This window comes from Seriola lalandi, unplaced genomic scaffold (assembly GCF_002814215.2).
Source record: "Seriola lalandi dorsalis isolate HSWRI2012SDOR001 ecotype SW California unplaced genomic scaffold, Sedor1 jcf7180002054570, whole genome shotgun sequence".
NCBI classification, from domain to species: Eukaryota; Metazoa; Chordata; class Actinopteri; order Carangiformes; family Carangidae; genus Seriola; species Seriola lalandi.
In genome coordinates this window covers 1,168,860-1,184,675 of record NW_019525123.1, presented here as the reverse complement: position 1 = coordinate 1,184,675, position 15,816 = coordinate 1,168,860, and the positions used below count along the sequence as shown (strand labels likewise).

Below are 15,816 nucleotides of genomic sequence, written 5' to 3'. Positions count from 1 at the left end.
TAAATCTTCACATCTAAAATCAGTGACCCATTAAAAAAAAAAAAAAAAAAGAGACAAAGTAAAAAGTAAAATAAAGTAAGGTAGATTTTGTCTTTGCTTGGAATCATATAATGAACACTGTAATCTTTGATGTAACCTGCAAAATTTGTTTTTTTAATTCAGCAATCTCGCGACCTGCACGTGATGAGCCCCAACAAGCTCTTGACTCTTGAGGATAAAGCACCATCTGTTGGTCATGAGTAAAAAATACAACCACACTGCAGGTCCTGGCTCCACCGTATGAGTCTGTGCAGTAGAGGGTGGTGTTGTATTTCTCTCTCTCTTTGTGGAATCAGAGTTCAGTTCACCACACGGCTCCGTCACGTCATAAATATTACAAAGAGCATTACATCCACGGCCTCCTACTCTGCCCTTAGTTTGAGTTTACTCTTTGATTGAATTTTCTCTCTGTAACACTTCATTAGAGCATATTTAAATGGTCACAGTGGAGGATTTTATCACTATAATGAGTTATCACTGGCTGCACTGCCAGTTCAACAGGGAATGACCAGTTTCTGCGTAACACCCGTTGGAATATTGCCATACAATATTGATATTTTAAGTACGTTTGATTTCTGACCCCTTATGAGTAATAAACTGTTTTACAGTGGTTCTAACAAGCTGTTGTGTGTTTTATTGCTTGGTATATGAGAAATGCAATATAACAATAACAATAACAACTGGCAATGAGTGTGGGAACATTTAGATATGAAGGAAAGCTTTGTAGCAGTCCCCCCTTTAAAAATGCAGGCCTGCTTGTTCAGCATCTATTGTCCCGATTCACTCGTTCACATGGGAAGTTTTTTCTGTTTGTTTTTCTGTACGATATACAGACATGTTTTGTTCTTCTGATAGTGCATTCAGGACAAATTCCTCTGATGCCGAACTGGACAGAACTCCGCGGAAACTATTTCTGAGAAGGCATGAACATATTAACCTTTGGAAAAGGCTGTTCCTGTCATCCGTGAAGTCTCCACGTTCTCTCTCTCTCTCTGTTTTAAGAAAGGTCATGGGCTAACTAAATGTCTGTGGGCTAACAGTATAACTTCCCTATCTTCTCCAAATCCGTGACATTTGGCTGGCAAAAAAAAATGATAAAATCTGCTGTGGGAAAGGAATATATATACAGTGCTTTGCTCATTCATATGCTTATTCAGCTTAAACTTCTTCAACTCCTTCTACTTGATTACAAACGATTAGAGCAACAGCGATATGTTGGAGCATTAGTGGTGAAGTGTGGGGTTTGTCCTTTAATTTGAAAAGCCGGGCTCAGGAATCTGTCTTACTGTAGTGTCCTTGAGGAAGTCACTGAATCTCTATCAACACCACTTTCCATATGGTGACCCTGATCGGGTGCGAAAACCAGACCTTCCCAGCAACAGTCACTAAGATATAATATGGATTATGTGTGCAAATTGAGTTTGCAATTGTTCAAAGGAAATCCATACTAAAGAATCTATATTTCTACACATAATGTCACCTACTGAAGCACTTGTTGCCTCACAGGTCAACTAATGAATAGGGGGCAATTTCAAGGCGCCTGCATATTGTGGTTTGATTTGATTTGATTTTCAAACTCACTACTTGTAGAAAATCTATTTGAGTTACAAATTATTCTGATGTAACTTTGGGTTTGAACAAAAATGAGACATCTCCAGGGAAAACTGAAGTCTGTGTGTTGTTTCAACCCTTATCACTCAGTGATGCTTTATGACTGACTGGAATCACATGCTCTTACCAGTGACACAAAATTCTCAGATCTTTGATCTTTGTGGTTTTTCTGACTTGGAATTGGCTCTTTGAAAGAAAGAAAATAAAAAATAAAAACATCTTTATACACATTGGGAAGTATTTAATGGGGTCCTTGAATTGCAAATGCACCATGCCTAAACACCTAAACTCTAAGCATTTCAAACTATTTTCACCAACGGGAACAACTTGCACAAAATAAAGAACTATTCAAAAAGAGTTTCACGTCTGTGACAGACTCCCTACTTTAGCTATACCTGCAGAAATACAACAACTTACTGCAATGATTCAGTGCAGTTGTCTGTTAAGTAATTCCACATATCCCTTTATGCCATTATGCATTCATGGTGGTTTGTGATATTGATCAGCCTGCAGTGCTGATAGCCGGAGACAGAGATGAAAAATCCTTGAACAGAAGAGACGGAGACCTTTACGATGGACCATGAGGCCTGTCATTGATCCCTGTTGGTTGACTGTTGAGAGACAGTCATTGTCTCTTAGACACCAAGGAGACAGTAGCCTGCATAAGCCTGTACACTGTGGGAAAAAGGATAATCTTGTGTGTCACTTTAGGATAAAAAAAAGTTTGGTTTGAGTGTTTGAATACATCACAAAAATAGTATGCTCATGCACATACCCATTTGGGTTGGTGAAGCAGACATTTGACATTTAAGCGTCTGTCAAATGCTATTCCTCCGAGGAGGAACCAAAGAGGATCAGAATGAGAGGAGGAGGAGCAGGAGCAGGATTGATCATCGGCCTCCCTAGACCAGGAAATGAATTAATGACCTTGGGGAAAGTCATCCATCCCTTTGACAAGCACTGGGAGTCAACCCTCTCTCTAAAAAAAGATATATTTTATTTTCTGTCAGCACAGATATTTTCTTTGAAGTCTTAATTCGGTAGAATTTTACCACCTAAAAAATAAAATGTTTATTGAGACGTGCAAATGACAAATATGAAATTAATACTTTTTCATTTACATTTTACAGAATTCTTTTTACCCTATAAATGTACTCAGAGGTGTTCCAATGATCATTAGAAAAAAAAGAATCAATATCAAGCACAATGTTGATCATTAAATTGATATTTTTCCTCCTTATAAGATTAGTCTACATATAATTTACAATCGTGTTGATTGTATCCTATAACATGAATATATGTCATTAGAATGTTAAAAACTGCATTTAACTATTTCTCCATCACAGGTGGGGGAGGTGACATAATTTGGTTTTGCCACCTTCAGTGTGCTGTTTCAATTGAAGCACTTTTCATTATCCTCCTAGGACCTGGCGTCCACATATGTGGACCTCACATTTTGGGTTCTCTAGACCACAATATTAACTTTTTCTCAACAAGGGCCTGGTGACCACATATGAGGATATTATACTGCCACTCAGTAATCGAAATTTAAAACTAATGTCCTCATATGTGGACATCATTTTTCTCAGGTCCCAATCAGCCTAAATAGCAAAGAGAAATTAAAAATGCACGCCATGCAAGAGTTCGGGTCTTAGGAGGTTATATACTGAGAGGTAGACTAGTATTCTCTAAAGAAATAAACTGACTCCATTACATTTTTTTTTTTTTTTTTTTTCGATTTATTGCGTCAGAGGACTGCCGGGCACAGAGCCCATTGTCTATATGAGCCTGTGACCAGTCAATCACTGCTGGGTCAGCAACGGTCCCAGCTGTCTAGATGACGTAGCGGTCTAAACAAGCCAACATATGGGCTGTTGAGCATGTTGGTATATGAAGTCCTACAGTCATTGTAATTGAAATGAGCTGAATGAAGATATTAACGCAGTAACGTTTGCAGAAGCGTTCAGTGTGGCTCAAGTCTCATAGAATCGTTGTAACTCAAACTCCGTTTTCCATATAATTAAACAGGAACGTGAACGCACGTTTGGCTCACGAAAGAAACTACAAGTCCCAATGTGGCTGATGAGAAAAACAATTCACCCCCACGATTTGCTGCGTTCAAGTTGCCTTCTCCTAATTGGGTTTTACCTCGTAGCTTGAATGTTGTAAACAAAACTTGTCGTATAGTTGTGTGTCTCGTGAAAAGTAACGACAAATAAGACCAAAAGATGTGAATGTTGATTGTTTTTACATTTCAGAACAAGTATCGTAGTTCTACATTGAGTTATGGATATTTGGGTTTTTATGGGTAATATCGTTAACGAATATATTTTTCTACTAAATTAAATCGACTAATCATCACTTTTTCACGTTTTAATTTTTTTTTCTAATCTCGTGAGTTGACGTATTCAAAATTGGACACATTTCCAGTTTTTTTTTCACTTTCTCGATGCGCTGGACTCCGAATTTCACAATATCCGACAGTCATTTAAGGCATCACTTGCCCACAAGCACCAGCAGCCATCCACATCTAACAGATTTCATTCAGTGAGTGGCCGCTCCGCGAGAACAACAGGCTACCTCCCTCTGTCCTGTGTGAGTATTACAGCCTTCTACACCTCCAGCCTTTCCTAGAAGTTATGTCAAATAATATTACTTGTCGTTGTATTCGAAGCCCGAGACTTGTTATTGCTTAATTTCAGAAATGTCTCGTGTTGAATCGGGGTTTCATTTCTTTTCAAAGTGATAACTGAGACGTTTGTGGACAGCGTGGTCTTTTGTTCTCTTGGTATATTTCTCGTTTTGACAAAGGAAAGCTGGGTGTTATTTTGCCATAAGCGCTGCGACAGTGTGACACCCATACAGTTGTTTTTCATTCATTTATTAAGGACATTGCTCGTGGGGTGGTCCATAGGAAGAAAACAACGACAAACAAAAAGAACTCCACATAAAATCAGATCAAAACAAAAGACATTCCACAATACTCAGACATTTGCAAACAGGCTGCAAACGCTACTGGTTCCACATTTTTAGATGAGAACCTGACGGAGCTCAGTTCAGGGTTTGTTCGTGTTGGTTATTTGATGTTTTTTGATGGACTATTTTTCTAGTGTCTAGCAATTTAGCGATATGAAGGGACCAGTTTAATCCAGTGTGGACATATTTACCAGAATGCCAGAAGTGGGGGAAAAAAAGCCTTAGATATTGTAGATATACAACTTATATATTTGAAAGTGACAACCTTTTTTGATATTTGCTAATGTTTTCATTTCATGTTTTTATCTTCTTTCTAGGATGCTGCACAGCTATGGGACAAAGGAAACAAAAAAACCCACTGAATCAAGGTTGCTATCTAACAAAGAGCCATAAAATCAACATCAACATGGGATCCTAAATTATGGGATCATTGTAAAGACAGCTCCTTTTTTATTATTTACATGTTTTATAACCTTATCGGCTATTTACTGTAAACAAATCACTCCATAGCCAATACTCTTAAGTGTTTAACGAAAGAAGTTGATGTTCTTCTGTATTCAGTCAAGCTACCACTGTCATTGTTTAGTGGCTTTCAAGGATATTTTGGCCCTGATGTTGTGCTGAGATACAGGCTTTTTGTGACAGAACAGCGCTGCTGTAAATAGAGATGTGGAATAAAACATGCACATAACTAGAGGGGCTCAGTCCGCCCAAGTCCTTACTGGCAGGGCAGAGTTTTTACTCAAGCATCCAGCCCTGCAGCAGCTCCACCGTGTCCTCATGTGGCACTAGTTACTGACTGACTTGTCAGCACAGCCAGGAGCCGAAGGAACCTGAAAGTCCAGCTGCGCCATGACTTCGTCGGACAATGATGAAACGGGGAGTGACCTGTCTGAGTCTCTGGAGATCCGTGAGCTCCAGGACCAGTACATGGACCCAGAGAACTGCTTCAAGTCCAAAAGCTTACCCATCCTGAATGGACCCTGTCAACCGGATCGGAAGGCGGCGGAGCCTCGGCTTGTCAACACTAACCACACCTGTGTGGCCGTGGACGAGAGCAGCGAGCTCCAGCCTAAAACCCCAGACTCGAGCCAAGCAGAGTCCCCCTCCTCCAGGACAGACTTCTCCCCCTCTGTCTCAAGCATGGTGGGACTCAGCAGCTCTCTGCCTGTGGAGGGTCACAGGGGGGCTGGCTCTGGAGGCAAAAAACTTGGTTTCTCTCTTACCCGCCTTATTCACATCCCAGCCAGGAAGTATGTGCGGGTCATCCTGAGGGACTCGCGCTGCTTCCTGTTCTGCATGTGCTACCTGACCTTCATTCAGTCCCTGATGGTTTCAGGCTACCTGAGCAGCGTCATCACCACCATTGAGAAGCGTTACAGTCTCCGCAGCTCAGAGTCCGGCCTGTTGGTCAGCTGTTTCGACATCGGCAGCTTGCTGGTGGTGGTCTTCATCTCCTACTTCGGCGGCAGAGGTCAGAGGCCACGCTGGCTGGCTGTGGGTGGTGTGGTCATCGCTGTTGGGGCGGCGTTGTTTTCCCTGCCCCACTTCATCTCACCACCCTACCAGATCCAGGAGATGAACTCATCAGCGGGTCACGAAGGCCTCTGTCAGAGTGGTAACAACAGTGGGCGTGACCTGCTCGACGTTTCATCATGCCCTCGCGACCAGGAGGGCAATGAGCACAACCTGTATGTGGCTCTGTTCATTTGTGCCCAGATACTTGTGGGCATGGGGTCAACGCCAATCTACACCCTGGGGCCCACCTACCTGGATGACAATGTGAAGAAAGAAAATGCATCTCTCTACCTGGGTAAGCCAACCTGAATGTAGCAGCAGCTCAACAGGAGGCTAGATTAATGGTGTGTCAGAGAGAATAAGTTAATTCCATCCTGTAATACATTTATATTTTCCTTGCTTATGACTGACATTTACAAAAAGTTATAGAAATTCTGTTAGAGGACAAAGTAATCAGGTGGTTCTACATATGCCAGATTTGCTGAATTTATTTGAATAAATACAGACAACTGTCTGCTTTTTTGACTTCCACTAGTCTTGCTCCGCAGTGCAAACTATGCAAGTGTGGTGTGTGACTGGAAGGATGCAGAGCTCTTGAGTTAGAGTTAGTGGTCTCTAACACAGTTAGTATCAGTTGTCCAATTATACATTTATGAATGAGCTGATATCATTTCCATTCTAAATGGATTGGATTTTTGCATTTTGATAAATTGAGAGGACAGCTTTTGACTGGTTTGGTGTTGCTGATGTTTACTAGGAAGTGCATGTGCATGTATGTATACCCGCAGGGCTCAACAATGCACTCACCCACCCCAGCTCTCTGTCCTTTTGATTTAATCTCACCAGCATGCAACCTCTGCACCACACTGAGGTAAATACAGAGACTGCAACGTCAACCTTGGGCCACAAGCACATGAGAGAGGAGTGTGGGGCGAGAAGCAGAACTAGGTTGCTTATGATTAATAGTCCAGTATTGTGTGTCTCTGTGTGTGTGTGTGTGTGTGTGTGTGTGTGTGCATGTGCAAAATACTGCTGTGTCCTGAGGAGTGTGTGTGTGCGTGCGTGCAGACGGCTGGCAGCAGTAAAGCAACATGCTCTCATGTTTAGCCAGAAAAAAGACAAGGTTCTGCTGTGTTTAAATGTTAGCAGATTGTTATATACACTCCTGTAATGCTGCATTCCTCCTTTAATTGCTCAGACATCTCCTCAACATTTCAGGTATCATGTAATTTATCTGGAATGATCGGGCTTTGCTGGCATTAATGGTTGTGCCCTGAATGGATGAATGAATTATTGCATGTATATAAATATGACATACTCTGCATAGCTCCTGGAGTAGATCATGATTGCAGAAGTAATCTCCCCCCTGTCTGCCTTCACACTTTAGTTGGGTTATTGGGACATGGGGCACCCCTCAATCTGGTGCAGTATCTCACACAGATGGTAACTGTCCCACTGACCTTTTGCGTAGGGCTCCACCAAATGGTTATTATCCATATGATCTATATATGATTGATTGATTTCTTTTGATTAATCTATTACATATTCAATCTAGAAAATGTAAAAAATAGTAAAAGCATCACAAGTTACAATACAGAGCTTAGGTTTTATATTCAAACTGCTTCTTTTGTCTGACCAACGGTGCAAAACCCCAAAATATTCAATTCAACGTTGACATAATCCTCTCATTTCAGATTCTAGAACCATTTAATGTTTGTGTTTTAGCTTGATAAATGACTTAAATTGTATTGTGGTGCACTAATTATTTCAGTGTGCATCATTTGCATAAGTTGGATGTGCATGTCGGCCAATCTTTGTGTACATCTGTGTGAGGAGGACCGCTTGCACTCAGTTGTACGAAAAAAAAAAAAAAAAACAACACTGAGATGGCTGCACAGCATTAGCCACAGTGCTGACACCATCCCTTCATCACAACATTGCACAGCCTATGGAGCATATTTGCTGTCGAGTCCTCTCGCCGGCTGCTCCGCTGCCCTCGAGACCCGGTATTGATCAGATCCCTGCGTCACAGGGAGCCAATGCAGCATAGCTATTGAACCAGCCAGGAAAACAAGGAGGAAAAACAACCTCAAACAGCAACTTGCTCTGCCCTCACCTTGGCAAGGTACTCCAGAGCAAAATGCATCAGGGTTCATGAGGCTCACCGAGTCCCTCCCCCTCTTACAGATATCCATCAAGAGCAGCACTTGCTCCAGCGACCTTGATGGATATTTTCAGAGGATTCACTGAGGGATAATCTGTTTCCTTCCAGCAATGCGTTGTTTGGGAAAAACAGCGACATGTTCAGACATGTCAGAGTGAGCAGACAAGTGGGGGATAATTTTCCTTGATTTGCGTTTCTGATATTCACTCAAAATAACCATGGTAACGGAGCTCCAGTTTCATTACTCAGGTGTTTTTAGGTACATTTTTGACATTCTCAGGAATGAACCTCCAGGTGAAGGAGTCCAGGTGGTCATTGCTCGCCATTTATCATTTTGCTTTCGTGTTTGTTTGAATGGAACCCACAGGCTATGAGAATTTAAAACGAGGGGAATCCTTCAGTTCACTCAAAAATATTTGTTCTTTGACACAAATATATGATTAAAAAGAAATCTACAAACAAGGAAGAATGAGAGCCAGCACTGTTAAACCTGCTCACCCAGAAACCCTCAAACCGATTTCCATGTTTTCTCAACATCATTTTGTGCAGATACCCAAACCTTCAGGAGGCTTCCCCCACACACTTACCTTGCGGTGATTTTTCACCCCCTCCAAACCCATTAATGTAAACCCCATCTCAATTTGCTCCGGCTCAGAGGGGAGGAGTTGCTCGCTTTTGTAGGACATTGCAATTTACACTGAGGGGTACTTCTGGTGCCCTTGGAGAGGGAGGAACAGTGTGTGTGTGTTGATGTGTATGTGTATGTGTATGTGTTTTTTTTTTTTTTTTTTTTTTTTGTCAGTATGTCAAGATCTTTTGTCTACGCATGCACATACACAGTAGGGCATTCCCTCTGTCCCATCACCCCAATTCCCAACTCTGGCCCCACGTCACTATGGTAATGTAATGAGCATCTGAACTTTACCTCTTGTGCTATAGTTTGTGAGCAATGGTGAAATTGGTGTATAGATCACTTGGCTTTGCAGATCTTTTCATTTTTTTTGTTTTGTTTTTATGGTGGTTCTCTACGTAAGAAATGGGAGCCCGTGTCTCGGAGTGTAGGCACCGTGTGCACATCCACCTCCTTCCCCCTTGTCTCTCTTTTCTGCTCTGACAGATTTACAACATACATTTCTTGGTGTTACTATGGTGAACATTTGTCTATGCCCTTCTTTGAGCAGCCACTCCATCTCGTGTGAAAGTGGCTTGTCGCATTAGATGAGGTTTCAGCCCTATACATAGTAAAAGATAAACTGAAGACAAACTTATTTGAATCACTGCCTGTCTTATGTTCTGGTTTTGTTGTTGACTCCGTCTCTCACGAATATCTTTAATCTCCAGCAATCTGTCGCAATGTCCATCTGATTTTGGCCACACCGATCTAAATGATCAATAATCTTGATTCTCCTCATTAATTTGATGATACTCTCCAAACTTTTGACAATGACTGTGACCTCCGGTTATCAGGAGGGGGCAGTTGTTTTCTGTTTTTTTTTTTTCCCACCGATCGCCCCTGTGATTTACAAGCTAATGATGCTGAGAAGCTGTTATTGATGTGGAATGAATGGAGCAGTCAGGTCTGATTAGATTGCTGTCTGCGTGTCCACATTACCTTTCAGAGGCGGCGTATAAACGCAGCTCGCACTAAAAATACACCTGAAATTTCCTCTGTTATTATAGCCCTTTGTTTATGCACTGTTGTTCTTTTATAACCTTTTTTTATTGTCTAGACTTTGCAGTCTCTTTGTATGCAAAGATGCTGCCCTCTCTACATGCAGGATAAGGTTAATTAATTCCTCCTGGCCAACACTGTCTCCCTGCCTCTGCATTAACTACTTTCCAAACGCAGATGACAGTGTGTGTTATTGGTGCTTGTGCATTATTAATGTTTTCTTAGATACTCACGAAAACCCGAGGCCTTCTGACGTAGCCCCCCCTCCCCCCCCCCCCCCCCCCGCGCTCGACACACTGGGACTGTAGAGGACTGTGTATTTACCGAGGAGGAGAAAAAGAGGTGGTGCCCAGTTTAGGAAGAGCAGAGCTTTAACACCCGCAGGGAGACAGCCTGAACACTGGTCTTCTTCTGCGCTCTCTGATACACACGGACACACACTCACATGCTCGCATAAGCACAAGGGGTGTGTTCTCTGCTCTCTCTGACAAATTTAGAAAGAACAGTTGCTCTCAGTCTCTCTCCTGTAGTGTGTTTGTGTGTGCGTGTGTGTGCAATGTGTGGTCCCTCCAGATTAGAGAGAAAAATTAGGGTTGAACAGTTACTTTACAGTCAAACCTCACTGTTTTTAATTTTTTTGTGATTCACATCAGCCAAGGCCCTGGCACCACCCCCTCTGCGCTCACTCAGTCAATTTCATTAAATGGCGTGTCCTGTTTTGCTCAGCAGCAGCCAAAGCAAATGCAGATTGAGCACACACAGGCGCAAACACACAAGTCCCCAGAGAGCCTGCCCCCCCCCCCCCCCCCCCCCCCCCGGTCCTGTTGGCCACGCAGGCCCTCAGGGTTACTCAGCAGCAGGCAGCCTTTTTAGCTGCAGACTGCAGGGGCTGCCAGCTCTGACTACTACTACTACGACTCCCCTGTGAAGCGCTCACCCCTCTGTGGTGAAGCCTGTGCCACTGATGACTCTGTCTGTGCTTTTAAAATTTTTCACCGCTCTCGTTCTCTACACCTACAACCTGCATTCCTTACAGATAATCTTCTCTTAAATCTGTCTGCAGGAAGAGTAGGAGAGATGGAATAAGACGGAGAGGTGTGGGAGTTTGTTTCTAGAGGCAGGGGCCTTAGGCGCAGCAGCTATAGTGTAGTCGTTGCTCAACCTCTCCGGCCGATGACAAGTGGCTATTTTTCAGTGTTGTGGCCGGGTTGTTTTGATAGTGTGGGAAGGTTCCTGGGGAAATGCCTCAAGAGCTTTTTTTTTGTGATAGCAGGAACCATGAGAAACCTTTTGTTTTCAGCTATGCGGGGAAATAAATGGACATTTTTTCTTTGTTCTTGCTGGCTCTTTGGTCCATGTTGTTTCACCAAATCCTCCCTGATCCCTGGCTTTTTAGGGCTCAGGTTGAAATTAAATAATGGCCCAAAAATAGCTTTGAAGTGGTTTAATTGTCACAGCATAGAAACTGCTGCAGAGTGTTGCTATTTCTCATATTTTTTTATCGTGGAAAAAATATGTAATTCACATTTTCGGAGTGATTGATTTTTACTGCAGGCTGGTTTATGTGTTTGACCAGATGTTGTATAGTAACTGCAAAGAGCTCAGACATTTCCCTGCCCCACCTGTAGCCATGAATCCTAGTTATTGAACATCTCAGGATTACATGACCACCTAAACAGCATCTGTCAGTTACAGTGCTTCATTCACAAATGAACCCGATTCACATTTTAACATATCTTAACTTGCATTTAGCATCCTATTTTTTCTTTTCTTTCTCTCACTTCATTTTCTGTCTGGATGGATAGCTTTTAATATAGAAAAAAGAAGAGCCCTCTTCACTTGAGTTGTCCTTTACCTTTTTATCTCTGCTGGCTGAAAGCGCTCCAAAACCTGCAGCCTCCCTGTTTTCTTTTCTCTGATTAAGTTAATCGGCACTGTGACAGGAAAAACATCCCCTTCCTTTTGCATGTTGTGTCCAGTCAGGAAATAAGTTGTTCTCGGTAATGACCAGATGTTTATCCGTCGCCAGGGTTGCAGTACGTCCCGTGATGGATATCGGGGCAGAGGGTACTGTTGCTATCGGGCGCTGCATTCCCCAAAAAGAATTAACTGTTGACTGAGATGTTTTGGGCTTCGACATATCGAACCTGCGTCAACTCTCAGTTGATCAAATAGTTGCACATACTGAACAGAGACAGCCTGTACATCTACGTCAAGCTGAATTACATTCCCTTCTCTCCCTCTGGGGCTTTTTATCTCCTTTGCTTAGTCTGCCCACCATGTTGATTCAGCCTTTAGGACTGTTGTTTTGCTTCAAAGATGAAGAAAAAAAAAGAAAAATCCTCCATTCTAGTTTTATGCCTTCAGAGTACTGGACCAGCTATTGTTCTCCTTGACCCCTGTGCTGCAAAGATGGAGACTGAGAGAGACAGGGCTGCTGGAGGGAGAAGTGTTAATGGCATTTACATAAGTGTAAGAACATGTGGAGTATTATAAAAAAAAAAAAAAAGCTGTGGTATTGTTCACAAATATGAGGATAATGTTCGCTAATCTCTTCACCTTATGGGCATCCAAACATTTGCTCACAATGGGGAAAAAAAATCAGAGCATTTCTTTTATAATATGTACGTCATTCATTAATGTTTTAATACACTGGATGTCTCTTTTTTCCTTTTATTTTTATTTTTATTTTTTTAATTAGTGTTTGTCCCCTCCTGACCTTCAGCTGTTGCTCTACTGTGCCGGCTGAACATAGCAGACCCATCTGTGTTGAGGCTCCTGGAGGGACAGGAGCTCACTCTGAGGGAGATGGATGGCACTAAACGTTTCCTGACCTCACCCTGTGGGATCGCCGCTGCGCACGCAAACACACATGCACACGCACACACATGCAGACGTGCTAAAAAAAAAAAATGCAGCCTGACAGGCGTACACAGAGCGTGGAGAATTCCACCGTGCACATTCATCTGTCTTCACAGCGGCTCTGCCAGGCTCTGTTACGCCACTAAATGTAGCGTTAAGCTGGTTTCTGCATTATATAACGCAGGCTAATGGGCTAACATCTAACTGCGATATAGCTCACTGGAGAGACAGTGTTTGGACAAAGAGTCATCCGCAGATGTTAGCGAATGTTAGGAATAGTAGGAAGTTGGGGAGAAAGCGCTGTCTTATAGTTTCTTAAAAAGCACACAGTAGGATTCTTTTAATAGCTGGATACAGGTACTTTTCAAAGCCTCCTAGTCTAATGCTAATTCTTTCAGGCTTTTGTTCCTGTGCATTTTACATTTTGGGCGCCTAGTTGTTGGTGGATGATCTATGGTGTGAATGGGGAAGAGCAGCTGTTGAGTTTGCAGGGTGCTTGCACCAGTGGGGGTGTGTGCATATATGTGTGTGTGTGTGTGTGTGTGTGTGTGTGTGTGTGTGTGTGTGCACCTTGGGAGTTGGGGGTGGGTGGGTTTAGGGTTTTGGGGGTTGTGAGCGCAAGAGTTTGCAGGAGGTGGAGCTTTGTGTTGCAAAACGGTGCACTTGGTTTTCCTGCAAGCGTGCAGTGGCATTTGAACATCTGTGCTTGTGTGTAGTGAGAAGTCTGACCCTTCAATGTGGAGAATGGCTTCATACACTCCTTGTCACAGTGTGTAGGAAGCACCACCGCTGCAGAAGAGTGTGTTGAGTCCTTTTCTTGCCTGTTCTTACCTGCATTAACACCAAGCGGTTTGTAAAACGAAAGCAGGACTGTGCTATTATTGTGTGTTCGGCCACTGTGATCATATTCACATGAACAGGATTCAAAATGTTCCAGATTCATGGTTAAGATCACATAAGATCTGAGGAATATATATTCTTTTAGCCTTTTATCCTTCAAGATACCAGTAAATCCAGTGTTTTCTTATTGTTGCCAAGGAAATGAAACTTACACAGGACAGTAATTTGTAAAATACACATACAGGCATGAAGAACAGAGGTAAATATGATAAAGGATGCCTTGCGGTTATACCCCCACTCCAGATGCCTCATACATGTCCACTAATCAGCTGAAAGATCATCTGCCACCCTCTCAAATGCTGCAACAATATGTATACATAGACAAACGCACAGAGTGGAAACAGACTTGTGTGTTTGACGCTACATTTGAGAGCTCACTGCTGGTGCGTTTTGGGGATCAGATTGGCTGGATTGTGTACACCTTAAAGCAGAAGTAGAGAATGAGGCGCGTGTAGGTATAATAACCGCATATGTTTCTGTAAACTGACCGAGGTAAGCGCCCAGTCTTCCTCTCTACAATAATTCATCCTGTTTGACAAAGCTCTAAAGCCACAACATGGTGCATTTTCACCCAGAAAGGCCTTTTTAAACCTCAACCTGTTAAGGTTGTTGACTTAACAGCGCGGCCAGAAAGTGTGTGGGGGGGGGATGTCAAGCTCAACAGTGGATTCTCTGTCCCTTGTTGTTGCCTTGCTTGCGTGACATTTTCTGTACATTTCCAAGGTACACACTGACCTGCACTTTAAGCTGTTTTACCTCCAGTGGGGCTTTAGTTGCCAGAAATAGTAAGAAATGGCCCTTTTCAGTCATCCATCACAGGCAGTTAGCTCGGTACGAGATAGAAATGGTGTATTTGTTCAAATTATGTAAAAGGTAATGGGAGTAAAAGTCACAAAGAAAGATGGATTAGGAGGAAAATCCCCAAAAGATGATGGATTAGACAATTCAGTAGAGAGAAAAAAGGATTGACTAAATGCTGCAGTGGGTGAAAGACTTCTGAGAGATATTAGAAAGTGAAGGGATGTAAAAGGGAAGAAGAAGAAAGAGTGAGAGAGGTTTCCAGCTGTCTAATAAATAACGCAAACAATGGCATAGAAGGTGAGAACATGTCTCTCCTCCTCTGTAAAAAAAAAAAAACCAAAACAAAAAAAAACAAACAAACTCTAGACTACCATTAAAAATAGGGCTGCTACGTGCAAAGCAGAAATACCTTTAGCGTGACACTGAAATCAAATGAATCATCGCTCACTCACATCAGCAGCCTTCAGTAGTTCATGTTTATTAAATAAAAACAGCTACGTACAGCGCTGTTTGCCGCAGGCTTTATCAGGTGCGCCTCACAATGGACTTTTACTGAGAACAAATAACTAGCCCTGGTTGAGCATCAGTCAGTGACAGATGCATGTAGTCTCTGTTGTAGTGGTATCGTAGGGAGGTGGTCAGAAAAAACTGCAACTTTTATTCCAATGGCGATCTCAACAGCATCGACATCATAAAAGTCGGAAGACAAAACAATAAAATACTAGACTTGCAAGTAAGTATAACCGGGCCCATGCATTCTGAAGCAATAAAATAAAATTGAATACAAATATGTACAAAAAAAAGTCTCCAACAAAAAAAAACCAAAACAGTTTCACTCAACGTAAATCACAATGGTTTTCGGGATTTAATAGATTTTGCCTTTCAGATTTCTTCGTGCAGCCGTACTCTTCCCCGGCCTTCATTCCCCTCGAGTGGATTCTGGTAGACGTCAGCAGCAGCAGATTAGCGGCTCCCCTACTGTCGGTGCAGGCCCAGATGCCTTAGGCCAGCAACGGAATCAGCAGAAAACGGTCATTTGTTGTCAGAGTTAGGACCCGTGACCCCGTCTGACGCGCAGGAAAAGCCTCGCAAGCTAGAAACTGGAAGCTGATGGGAAGTTCTCATAGGTCTCTGGTTGAGCTATGTCTGCTTAGAACAGTTAATAATATCCTTCATGCATATCTTTACGCAGTGTTGCTTTAGTTATGCCTTATGTCAAATGGCTGATGGAAGAGGTTCCTCACTGGCTGGCTGACTACTGTACCACCCCCCC

General features: G+C 42.6%; 1 protein-coding gene across 1 annotated transcript in view; it reads left to right on the top strand.

Moving 5' to 3' along the window:
* Window positions 1–4,169: 4,169 nt before the first annotated feature.
* slco5a1 (solute carrier organic anion transporter family member 5A1) overlaps window positions 4,170–15,816 on the top strand; it is a 49,485-nt gene continuing 37,838 nt past the window's right edge. Inside the window, exons 1-2 of the mRNA XM_023416977.2 lie at window positions 4,170–4,245; window positions 4,944–6,439. Coding sequence (XP_023272745.1) covers window positions 5,479–6,439 — 961 coding nt within the window. The 5' untranslated portion in view covers window positions 4,170–4,245; window positions 4,944–5,478. The remainder of the gene's footprint in view (window positions 4,246–4,943; window positions 6,440–15,816) is intronic.